A 12,364-nucleotide genomic window follows, 5' to 3' on the forward strand; every position below is an offset into this window, starting at 1 on the left:
TCCTGGCCTCCCTCTTCCACCGCCTGGGTCTACCGACTGGGTCTACTTCCTGGTTCTACCGACTGGGTCTACTTCCTGGGTCTACCGACTGGGTCTACTTCCTGGTTCTACCGACTGGGTCTACTTCCTGGGTCTACCGCCTGGGTCCACTTCCTGGTTCTACCGACTGGGTCTACTTCCTGGGTCTACCGCCTGGGTCCACTTCCTGGGTCTACCGACTGGGTCTACTTCCTGGTTCTACCGCCTGGGTCCACTTCCTGGGTCTACCGACTGGGTCCACTTCCTGGGTCTACCGACTGGGTCTACTTCCTGGTTCTACTGCCTGGGACAACTTCCTGGTTCTACGTCCTGGTTCTACTTCCTAGTTCTACAACCTAGTTCCTCCTCCACTACCTGGTTTTAGGACCTGGAACTCCCTGGTTCTCCTGGTCTCCCGTATCTACCTGCTTCCAGAGGACGGGGTTGTTGATCTGCTGTGTTCCCAGGGATCCAGAGCCCTCTGTGGGGTACCTCTCAGCTCTGCGCCCCTGCTGGGCAGGGCTGTGGACCCTGGTCTGATCAGACCCTCATAACCCGCAGGGATGCTCCGTCCTGTGCTGGTCCTGGTTCTGCTGCTGTACCACCATGGTGAGTCCTGCCTCTTATCCCCCTCATCCCCTGGTACCTCCTGGTACCTCCTGAGATGTTACTCTACACTGTGTCTGGTAGCTGAGATGTGGTTACTTTACACTGTGTCTGGTAGCTGAGATGTGGTTACTTTACACTGTGTCTGGTAGCTGAGATGTGGTTACTTTACACTGTGTCTGGTAGCTGAGATGTGGTTACTTTACACTGTGTCTGGTAGCTGAGATGTGGTTACTTTACACTGTGTCTGGTAGCTGAGATGTGGTTACTTTACACTGGTCTGGTAGCTGAGATGTGGTTACTTTACACTGTGTCTGGTAGATGAGATGTGGTTACTTTACACTGGTCTGGTAGCTGAGATGTGGTTACTTTACACTGTGTCTGGTAGATGAGATGTGGTTACTTTACACTGGTCTGGTAGCTGAGATGTGGTTACTTTACACTGTGTCTGGTTGCTGAGATGTTACTTTACACTGTGTCTGGTAGCTGAGATGTGGTTACTTTACAATGTCTGGTAGCTGAGATGTGGTTACTTTACACTGTGTCTGGTAGCTGAGATGTGGTTACTTTACACTGTCTGGTAGCTGAGATGTGGTTACTTTACACTGTGTCTGGTAGCTGATATGTGGTTACTTTACACTGTGTCTGGTAGCTGAGATGTGGTTACTTTACACTGGCTGGTAGCTGAGATGTGGTTACTTTACACCAGGGGTGGGGAACCTTTCTTCTGCCATTTGGATATTTATAAAATCATTTGGGGGCCGTACAGAATTATCAACTTAAATATGTTCCTGCTATATTTGGTCAAACATTTAATGAACTCACCCCTAATGTGATGGCTGGAACTGCTTCTCTTTGGTGAGGTTTGTGATGTTAGCTGGCACGGATGCAGCCTGCTTTGACTAGGGGTGCATCGAACATTTATTGGGGGGTATCATGATTACGGAAAGGGATCGTATTATTTTTTATATTGCTACCATTTTTGAGACTGCTTATCGATCTGAGGGTTAATCAGGCCAAGTGTGGAATTCCAAGTGTGGAATTCCAATGTCCCGTACCAATGTACCAAAATTTGGTGCATTGGTACGCAACGCTGTGCGCCTCCACGGTCCTCTTCCACATATAAAAATAGTGCTGCTGCCAACAAATAATGCACCTAATAATATGGTTCCTGCAGTGCCATGGCGGGCCGGACCAAATGATTTCGGACGTTTTCGGGCCGGACGTTCCCCACCCCTGCTTTACACTGTGTCTGGTAGCTGAGATGTTAGAGAGAGAGTGAGAGAGAGAGAGTCTTCCTTTTCTCCCTCCCGGTCTCTCTCTCTCTGTGTTTGTCCCTCTCTCACTCTGAATCCCTGTGATTTGTGGGAAATTGATTCACCACCTCTTTCATTTGCCTATTCTGAGATCTATTCTGCTCTCACGTTGTGTGATATTGAGTTTATTATTGCATTGCTCATAAAAATGCAAATTGCGAAGAGAGGGTTCCTGTTGGCTGTGTGGTTGGTTTCAAACAGGTTTAATTTGCCTAACCTGTAATCTACACACGTGACCTGCAGGTGGCCTGTACTCTACAGATGTGGCCAGTGGCTGTACAGTCACACTTTATTGGGGTTAATGAACAATCCACAATTGACATGTTGAAAATGGAAGATTAACCGGAGATCTGAATCACTGGGACATTCTCTCTCTCTCTCTTTCTTTCTCTCTCTCTCTCTCTCTCTCTCTCTCTCTCTCTCTCTCTCTCTCTCTCTCTCTCTCTCTCTCTCTCTCTCTTTCTCTATGTCTCTCTCTCACTATTTCACTCTTTCTCTCTCTCTTTCCCTATGTCTCTTTCTCTGTCTCTCTTTCTCTCTCTCTCTCTCTCTCTCTCTCTCTCTCTCTCTCTCTCTCTGTCTCTCTCTTTCTTTCTCTCTGTCTCTCTCCCTCTGTCTCTCTTTCTCTCTCTCCCTCTCTCTCTCTCTCTCTCTCTCTCTCTCTTTCTTTCTCTCTGTCTCTCTCTCAATGTCTCTCTCTCTCTCTCTGTCTCTCTCTCTCTTTCTTTCTCTCTGTCTCTCTCTCAATGTTTCTTTATCTATCTGTGTGTGTGTGGTTGTGTGTGTGTGTGGTGTATGTGCAGATCTTGTTTTGTTGTTGGGCCTTTGTCTGTTCTGTGAGTCGTGAAGATGTTTGATATAGTTTAGTGTCACATGTCCAGCCAGGCCTCTAAAGACCAGAACATGTGTGTTCCAGTTTCTCTGGTAACACTTTAGAATAATGGTCGGTTGTTACAGTTTTTCTCAATTGCTAAGACACATTTCTTGAATGTGTACTGTGTTTTCTCCAAACTCTAAACACACATCTTCATACTTACACTGTTTTGGCCAAACAATTGACTTTTGACCCAAAATCAAACACTGTAGTCAAAACCATATTATCTGTCGTATAAACCTAACTTTGCATTCAAAATACACACAAAGCCCTCAAATAAATTCAACCTTCTGAATACCCTTTAGACACTGCTGGGAGGAATTGAAAACACTATTATAAAAAGGTTTTCAAGAACTATTGACTATAACGTGTCCCTGAATTTTAGATATGTTCCACCTCATGAGTTTGACATGATGTAAATCATAAAACTCACAATTACTGCAATTGTCCTTCTTACAGGCTGTTTATTTTCTATTATACAGCAATTGCATTTTGAACTCTTGTTACTGTAGTAGTCACAGTATACAAATAGTAGTACTGTTAGTCAACAACACAAATGTATTGCTGTAAATTGTAATTTGGGGAACAAAGGCTAAGAAAACAAGGAAATAAACAAATCATCATAGGGATTTCTGTCATAGTGTGGCATGGATCTCATTTGAGATTGTTGTTCTTCTTCCTCTTCCTCTTCCTCTCCCTTGTCCACCTCCTCTCATTTGGACAATTCTTCCTTTTCTTCTGATATTTTCATCCATGATTTCAAAGTACAGATGAGCTTACCTTTGTATTCATTCCAAACCCCTGACTGCTTGTTGAGTATATTTGCTTGTTAGTGCTTACACATGGATAATTGGTTGGTAAGGGTGTTTGAATTGCGCTGTTTTGGGTTTACTTATCAAATGGCAGTTTTTTCTGAATGACATAATGGTGATAATTGTGTCTTAAAGTAAGAGGTGTGTTTAGACTTTTGCAAAGAAGTGTGAATGAACCTGAGAAATGTGTCAAAAAGGGTAAATTGTGTTTAAAGATTGGGGTACATGGTCTTTCTGCTGGGATTTGGCAAAATGGTTTTGTGGGGATGGCTTACACATACCATTTCACTAGTGATATTCTAACAAACATTGTCATCTGGAAGATGTGGTTTTACGCTTATCGCAACATAAATGCAGGATGCAAATTGTTTTTGACAAGAGAACATCAATGTTTATATTAATATCCTAAAGAGAAGTCCTCCTCAGGCGGCTACTGTAACATAAAGGTAGGTCTTTGGAGTCTGAGACATATTGAACTGACACTTAAGAGCTCATAATAGTAAACTAATCCAATCATGAGCATGTCAGCATCACTTCTTAATTATTAAAAATGTTAAACAAATGATCATTATTTGTATTATACCATGTTTACGTTTTAAATAAACAGAGAACATACGTCCATCCTTTGGTAAGAGTAGTCACAAGCTCAACCAGTAGCTAACGTATTTGGGGGGGTATAATATCATAAACTGGTTTCCACAAAGAACCCATTTGAGGCACAAGCTTCTGAAAAGTCATGATCATGTTAAGAGTAAAACAGCCAAATTGTTCACTTTTTAGACATGTTACTTTTGTGAATTTGTGAATAATTACTTTTAATAATTAATTATTTATTCTAATAATTCCATTATTCTAAAGTGTTACCGTTTCTCTCAATCACTTTGGCTAATTTTTTTACATTCTCTAAACTATAAGTGTAATTGTCACAACTGTTTAATGGGACATCACAACTCTATAGCATGTCTGCAAAAGGTAGTTTCTCACCCAAAACATTTAATTCATGCTTCAAAACCTAGGTATTGTGTTGGTGAATTGACCAATGCCACCAAAACAGTTATTTTGTCATCGTGTAAAAGCCATATTGGTCAAAATGTTTAGATGTTTTTTCACCATGGAAGTCAACCATGAAAATATTTGTAAACTAATTAAATTTTTGTTCTACTTTTTTTGTTCACACTGCCTGGTTATTGTACTATTCAATAATTTCAGGTTTGTCTGTAGGACAATAATTGTGTATTTTGTGTAGAAATGTGTTACATGCAAACAGAACATTCACATTTGCATGCACATATTTACACGTCTTAGTAGTAAGTAATATAGAGTGAACAGAAAATCGCCACAAAATCACATCCATGCAAAAAAAGAGAAATAAATTGGTTGATTGGTAAGGTTGTCATTCTTATTTAATTCTCACCTGGCAGGTAATTTGCCAATTTAGCAGAAATCACAAACATTCCACATCATAGATATTTATGCCTCCCTCCCCCCCTTCCCCTCCCCCTCCCTCCCTCCCTTCCCTCCTCTCCCTCCCTTCCCTCCTCTCCCTCCCTTCCCTCCCCCTCCCTCCCTTCCCCTCCCTCCCTCCCTTCCCTCCTCTCCCTCCCCCTTCCCCTCCCTCCCCCTCCCTCCCCCTTCCCCTCCCTCTCTTCCCTCCCTCCCCCCCTCCCCCAGGCTGCGGGGTATCATGTCAGGAGAGACCATACTTCGTATCCAGGAACTTCCATAACGTGCTGCAGTGGGGTGAGGATGGAAGTGGTGGAGGGGACGTCCTCTACAGTGTCTTCTGGGCCAGGTGAGCATCTTCTACCTCTGTTCTGACTGGAGAGACCCCACACTCCTCGTCGGTCACTTGTTCTGACTGGAGAGACCCCACACTCCTCGTCGGTCACTTGTTCTGACTGGAGAGACCCCACACTCCTCGTCGGTCACTTGTTCTGACTGGAGAGACCCCACACTCCTCGTCGGTCACTTGTTCTGACTGGAGAGACCCCACACTCCTCGTCGGTCACTTGTTCTGACTGGAGAGACCCCACACTCCTCGTCGGTCACTTGTTCTGACTGGAGAGACCCCACACTCCTCATCGGTCATGTGTTAAGTCTCGCTCTGGTCGCTGTAGTTTCCTTATGTGTTTCTCTTTCTTTCTTTCTCTCTCTCTCTCTCTCTCTCTCTCTCTCTCTCTCTCTCTCTCTCTCTCTCTCTCTCTCTCTCTCTCTCTCTCTCTCTCTCTCTATGTCCTCTCTCTGTTTCTCTCTCTTTGTTTCTCTCTCTTTGTCTCTCTCTTTGTTTCTCTCTCTGTCTCTCTCTTTGTTTCTCTCTTGCTCTCTGTTTCTCTCTCTCTCTTTGTTTCTCTCTCTCTCTGTCTCTCTCTGACTCTCTCTGTTCCTCTCTCTCTCTCTTTGTTTCTCTCTCTCTGTCTCTCTCTGTCACACTCAAACTGTTTGGGAAATGTCATCTAATGTAATTACTCATGGCACGGCTGCAGAGGCAAATGTCAAGTGTTTCACAAATGGGATTGACCTTCTGTTTGAGACTGTCACCTGTGGTCTCTCTGGTCTGTAGGAGCGAGTCACCTGTGGTCTCTCTGGTCTGTAGGAGCGAGTCACCTGTGGTCTGTCTGGTCTGTAGGAGCGAGTCACCTGTGGTCTCTCTGGTCTGTAGGAGCGAGTCACCTGTGGTCTCTCTGGTCTGTAGGAGCGAGTCACCTGTGGTCTGTCTGGTCTGTAGGAGCGAGTCACCTGTGGTCTCTCTGGTCTGTAGGAGCGAGTCACCTGTGGTCTCTCTGGTCTGTAGGAGCGAGTCACCTGTGGTCTCTCTGGTCTGTAGGTGTGAGTGTATGTTGCGTGTTATCAGAGTGTGTTTTGGAGATTATGTGGGTGTGTTGCATGTGTGTGATGTGCAGGTTGTGTGTGTGGTGTGTGCTCCCAGAGTGTGTTTATGACATGTGTGTGCTTCCCTCCAGATACGGGACAGAGTTTGTGCCGAAGCTGGAGTGTCAGAACATGAGGTCTCTCTCCTGTAACCTCAGTGCTGACACGACGTACGACTACCACTCCTCCCGCTTCCTGGCTCGTGTCTACGCCAACACCACGCTGCTGGGAGAGACACCAACCTTCAAACCCCTGGAAGACAGTTAGTATCCTCTCCTCCTCCTCTCTCCTCTGCTCTCACCTCCTCTCCCTTCAAACCCCTGGAAGACAGTTAGTATCCTGTCCTCTCTCCTCCTCCTCTCTCATCTGCTCTCACCTCCTCTCCCTTCAAACCCCTGGAAGACAGTTAGTATCCTGTCCTCTCTCCTCCTCCTCTCTCATCTGCTATCACCTCCTCTCCCTTCAAACCCCTGGAAGACAGTTAGTATCCTGTCCTCTCTCCTCCTCCTCTCTCATCTGCTCTCACCTCCTCTCCCTTCAACTGTTCAGCAGGTCACAGGTTCTCCATCTTTAATCTCTAGAACATCCTAATCCCCTGTGACACGTATTGTAAAACTGCCTCATTATCTTCTAAACTCCACATCTCTCTCTCTCCTCCCTCCCCCGTCCTCCCCTTCCCCCAGCGGTACTGGGCCCTCCCCTCCTGAAGGTAGTTGAGGGTGAGCTGAAGGGGTCTGTGGAGGTGCTCTGCTCTCTCCCCCCCAGGGTTGAGGAGGTGCTCACCAAGAACAAGTTATCCTACTCCCACTATGATGCCTACTACAACCTCACCATCACCACTGGCAATGCTGACGTGAGCTCTCTCTCTCACACACACACACACACACATACACACTCTCACACACACACGCACACACACATAATCACATACATACACACTCACATTTTGCCCATTGATCTACACAGTTTCCCATAATGCCAAAGTGAAACTAGGTTTTAGTCATGTTTGCTCTCTACTGTAACTCCAAGTCTATCTCCTTGCTCAGGTGAAGGAGACTTCTAATGGGGTGTTCGAGGTCCAGAGACCAGGTGTGTCAAAGGCCTGTGGGGCAGTGGTGTACCGTCCCTACCTGAACCAGCAGCGCTCCCCCAGCCAGGAGGCCTCCTTCTGCATCAGTGAGCTCACCTGGCCGCACTGAGCCTTAGTCCACACCAGCACACAGCTAGTCCACACCAGCACACAAATAGTCCACACCAGCACACAGCTAGTCCACACCAGCACACAGCTAGTCCACACAGCTAGTCCACACCAGCACACAGCTAGTCCACACCAGCACACAGATAGTCCACACCAGCACACAGCTAGTCCACACCAGTACACCAGCTGTCCACACCAGCACACAGCTAGTCCACACCAGTACACAGCTAGTCCACACCAGTACACAGCTAGTCCACACCAGCACACAGCTAGTCCACACCAGCACACAGCTAGTCCACACCAGTACACAGCTAGTCCACACCAGCACACAGCTAGTCCACACCAGTACACAGCTAGTCCACACCAGCACACAGCTAGTCCACACCAGTACACCAGCTGTCCACACCAGCACACAGCTAGTCCACACCAGCACACCAGCTAGTCCACACCAGCTAGTCCACCCCAGTACATAACTAGTCCACACCAGTACACCAGCTAGTCCACCCCAGTACATAACTAGTCCACTATTACACCGGTTATAGCACCTGTTACAGCACTGTAGGCATTACATTGTTACAACTGTTACAGATGCCCACCCCACAGATGACCCCTGGCACCTGTTCCATGGTTACTGTTGTCCGCCTGTCTCCTGGTGGGGTGCGTCTCCGTAGTAACGGTGTTGACGTGTCACTACATGAGACAGAAGCGGGATCTTCCAGACTGCACGGTGAGGCTGCAGGGGAACTCCCTGACTCTCCCGGAAACTCTCCTTTACTAGAAACATCCTCCCCACGTGTGTGTTCCTGCCTGTGATGTCATTACCCAGTCAGGAGACGTAAAGATATGGAAGGCTCTGCTGAATGTCTGAGTTGTAGAAAGTGAATGCAATAGTTATGTAATGTAGGACACAAAATGACTTCCTTGAAGGATCATTCTGTGGTTTGCTATTATAGTCAGATGGTCATACTTGAGTACTTTGTTAAAAAAGGCTACTTGTCTAACTTCCTCCATCTCTCGACCCTCCAGAAAGTGATGTCCAGCAAGGGCTCCCCTCACCTGCTCCAGCCCCAGAAGGTGGTCCTCTCCCTGGCCCATGCCGAGGGGCCCTGTCTGGGGGGGACAGAGGGGGCCAGGAAGCCCCCCCTCACCAGGCCCCAGGTCAGCAGGGACTCTGGCTGTTACTCCCCCCAGGACGCCCCCTCCACCCCCCCTCTCTGCCAGCGGGGGCCCCTCTCCCCCCAGGATGCCCCCTCCTCCCCCTCTCTCTGCCAGCGGGGGCCCCTCTCCCCCAGGATGCCCCCTCCTCCCCCTCTCTCTGGCAGCGGGGGCCCCTCTCCCCCCAGGACGCCCCCTCCTCACCCCTCTCTCTGGCAGCGGGGGCCCTTCTCCCTCCAGACACCCCCTCCAGAAGACTCCAACAACAGCCTCCACTCCTCCACCATCTACAGCATGGTGGGGGTCCAACCAGCCAGGGAGGGGGGCCCATCCCCCCTGGGCTCAGAGAGAACCATGCCCAGCTGTGGGCACCGCCTCCAGGGGAGCCTCCCTCCCAGAGCCTCCTGGAGCCCCCCCCCTCTCTGGGCCCCCGCCTCCCTGGACTGCAGCCGGACACCCAGAGGGACACGTCCGTCTGTCTGACGCTACTCTCTCACATCGAGGGGGGTTTTCCCCTGGCAAACCTGGCAACCGCTGGACAGAGGGCGCCCCTGTTGTCAGACCTTCTCTGCGAGAGGGATTCTGATTGGCTGGACCCTGAGGAGACCCGTGTGTACGCCTCCAACCAGGTCCCCCCGGCCCCCCAGCACGGCCCCCCCCTCTGCCTCCCACACACACCCCCCCCAGGAGAGCCGTCATCTGGGTACAAGCAGAGCTGGTTCCCTGGGATAGTGGTGGAGGGACAGCACCATGCTACCCAGCCTCCCCTCAGAGGTGACCACAGAGAGGAGGGGGAGGAGCGGCTGGGAGAGGAGGGGTCGGGGGAGGAGGACAAAATGTGCCAGATACCTCTGGGAGATTGGGTGATCCGTGTCCTGGGCTGACTGTGTCTGTAATGGTGGAAGTGTGTGTGTCTGATGATCACTCTCCTCCTCCCCCTCTCCCCCCTCTGCTTTTTCCTCTCCTCTCCTCTCCTCCCCCCTCTCCTCTCCTCTCCTCTCCTCCCCCTCCCTCTCCTCCCCCTCCTCCCCCCTCTCCTCTCCTCTCCTCCCCCTCCCTCTCCTCCCCCTCCTCCCCCCTCTCCCCTCCTCCCCTCCTCCCCTCTCCTCTCCTCTCCTCCTCCCCCTCTCCCCCCCTCTGCTTTTTCCTCTCCTCTCCTCCCCCTCTCCTTTTGACTGCAATCAAGACTTTGTGTGTGTTTGTGGTTTCAAGAGGAATACATCCTCACCCTGACTCTGAGTTCCATGCACACAGCCTGGATGCTGGTCGACAGGCTGGTCGACAGGCTGGTCGACAGGCTGGTCGACAGGCTGGTCAACAGGCTGGTCAACATGTGGGGCAGCTGCTCGAACGAGACGTTTCATACAGTTAATACATCACTGTCTTGATTTTTGATATTCAAATGCAATAATCTGCTTCTACAAATATGTACATGTGATGTGTCACATGAGCCACCAAGTACAGTATAATACTGAATCATCTTTGAATAAACACATTTGTATTTAATGATTCATGAGAGTTCATGGTTGTTTTCTCCATAACATGTTATTTTCCTTGAGGAGATGGTTTTTGATCTCTGCTTGCCTTCGCAGAGAGCAAATTCCCCTCACAAACGTAGACCTGGTGGAGGCTAGAGAGAAAATATTGACGGGAAAAAATTACTTTGTTTCTTTCAAACGAGACTGATCAGCGTAGAGGAGAGATGTAACTTTGTTGATCTAAGAGTCAGGGTTGTTATGTCAGGACTTCAGAATAAGAGTCAGGGGTTGTTATGTCAGGACTTCAAAATAAGTCAGGGGTTCTTATGTCAGGGCTTCAGAATGATTTAGCAGCTCTCCCCCGCCCTCCCCCCACACTCCTCGCCACCCTCCCCACTTCCTCCCCCACCCCTCCCTCCCGCCTCCCGCCCGAGTGACAACACCAACAAAGTATGCAAATAAACCAAAGGTCGTGTTGCCCTCCCTCCCCCGACCATAAAGGTTCCGTGAGTGTTGAAGAAGGCAGCAGCTCCAGATACGGGGACAAGGTGTGTCACGGCAGCTTGTTGCCAGGTTACGGTTCCCTGAGAGAAACAAGACACCGTGAGAGATTCTGCATCTGGGGGCCAGAGAGTCTGCTGGAGGCTGGGGGAAAATCTGGGGGCTAGGGGGCTGGCGAGGCTGGGAACCTGCCCCACTTTCACAGGAAGCTGTCACCTGGGCGTCCACCCAATCGGGCGGAGTCGTGTTACAGGTGTATCACCTCACCGTCTCCCATTGTGACACTTGCGTTGTCACAGTTACGGAGAACATTTGAAACCCTCCCTGTTTCAATTCCTCTGGTGTCTGAAACCCTCCTGTTTCAGCTCCTCTGGTGTCTGAAACCCCTCCCTGTTTCAGCTCCTCTGGTGTCTGAAACCTTCCCTGTTTCAGCTCCTCTGGTGTCTGAAACCCTCCCTGCTTCAGCTCCTCTGGTGTCTGAAACCCTCCCTGCTTCAGCTCCTCTGGTGTCTGAAACCCTCCCTGCTTCAGCTCCTCTGATGTCTGAAACCCTCCTGCTTCAGCTCCTCTGGTGTCTGAAACCCTCCTGCTTCAGCTCCTCTGGTGTCTGAAACCCTCCCTGTTTCAGCTCCTCTGGTGTCTGAAACCCTCCCTGTTTCAGCTCCTCTGGTGTCTGAAACCCTCCCTGTTTCAGCTCCTCTGGTGTCTGAAACCCTCCCTGCTTCAGCTCCTCTGGTGTCTGAAACCTTCCCTGTTTCAGCTCCTCTGGTGTCTGAAACCCTCCCTGCTTCAGCTCCTCTGGTGTCTGAAACCCTCCCTGCTTCAGCTCCTCTGGTGTCTGAAACCCTCCCTGCTTCAGCTCCTCTGGTGTCTGAAACCCTCCCTGCTTCAGCTCCTCTGGTGTCTGAAACCCTCCCTGCTTCAGCTCCTCTGGTGTCTGAAACCCTCCCTGTTTCAGCTCCTCTGGTGTCTGAAACCCTCCCTGCTTCAGCTCCTCTGGTGTCTGAAACCCTCCCTGCTTCAGCTCCTCTGGTGTCTGAAACCCTCCCTGTTTCAGCTCCTCTGGTGTCTGAAACCCTCCCTGTTTCAGCTCCTCTGGTGTCTGAAACCCTCCTGCTTCAGCTCCTCTGGTGTCTGAAACCCTCCCTGCTTCAGCTCCTCTGGTGTCTGAAACCCTCCCTGTTTCAGCTCCTCTGGTGTCTGAAACCCTCCCTGCTTCAGCTCCTCTGGTGTCTGAAACCCTCCCTGCTTCAGCTCCTCTGGTGTCTGAAACCCCTCCCTGCTTCAGCTCCTCTGGTGTCTGAAACCCTCCCTGCTTCAGCTCCTCTGGTGTCTGAAACCCTCCCTGCTTCAGCTCCTCTGGTGTCTGAAACCCTCCCTGCTTCAGCTCCTCTGGTGTCTGAAACCCCTCCCTGCTTCAGCTCCTCTGGTGTCTGAAACCCTCCCTGCTTCAGCTCCTCTGGGTGTCTGAAACCCTCCCTGCTTCAGCTCCTCTGGTGTCTGAAACCCTCTCCTGCTTCAGCTCCTCTGGGTGTCTG

The 12,364-nt window shown here is 49.8% G+C and overlaps 1 protein-coding gene across 3 annotated transcripts; it reads left to right on the forward strand.

Moving 5' to 3' along the window:
- Positions 1-221: 221 nt before the first annotated feature.
- LOC136944635 (interleukin-22 receptor subunit alpha-2-like) lies at positions 222-8,846 on the forward strand. Of its 3 annotated transcripts, none has more exons than XM_067238475.1 (7): positions 222-627; positions 5,298-5,418; positions 6,587-6,756; positions 7,178-7,347; positions 7,541-7,670; positions 8,281-8,419; positions 8,719-8,846. In XM_067238475.1, the coding sequence occupies exons 1-6, from the start codon at positions 582-584 to the stop codon at positions 8,361-8,363; spliced, it is 720 nt and encodes a 239-aa protein (XP_067094576.1). In that variant the 5' UTR covers positions 222-581; the 3' UTR covers positions 8,364-8,419; positions 8,719-8,846. The 3 variants fall into 3 exon arrangements, with proteins under 3 accessions (XP_067094576.1, XP_067094577.1, XP_067094579.1); XM_067238476.1 differs by having other exon boundaries at positions 8,296-8,419; XM_067238478.1 differs by lacking the exons at positions 8,281-8,419; positions 8,719-8,846 and having other exon boundaries at positions 7,541-7,709.
- Positions 8,847-12,364: the final 3,518 nt, after the last annotated feature.

The sequence above is a fragment of the Osmerus mordax genome, chromosome 6 (genome assembly GCF_038355195.1).
Source record: "Osmerus mordax isolate fOsmMor3 chromosome 6, fOsmMor3.pri, whole genome shotgun sequence".
Lineage (NCBI taxonomy): Eukaryota > Metazoa > Chordata > Actinopteri > Osmeriformes > Osmeridae > Osmerus > Osmerus mordax.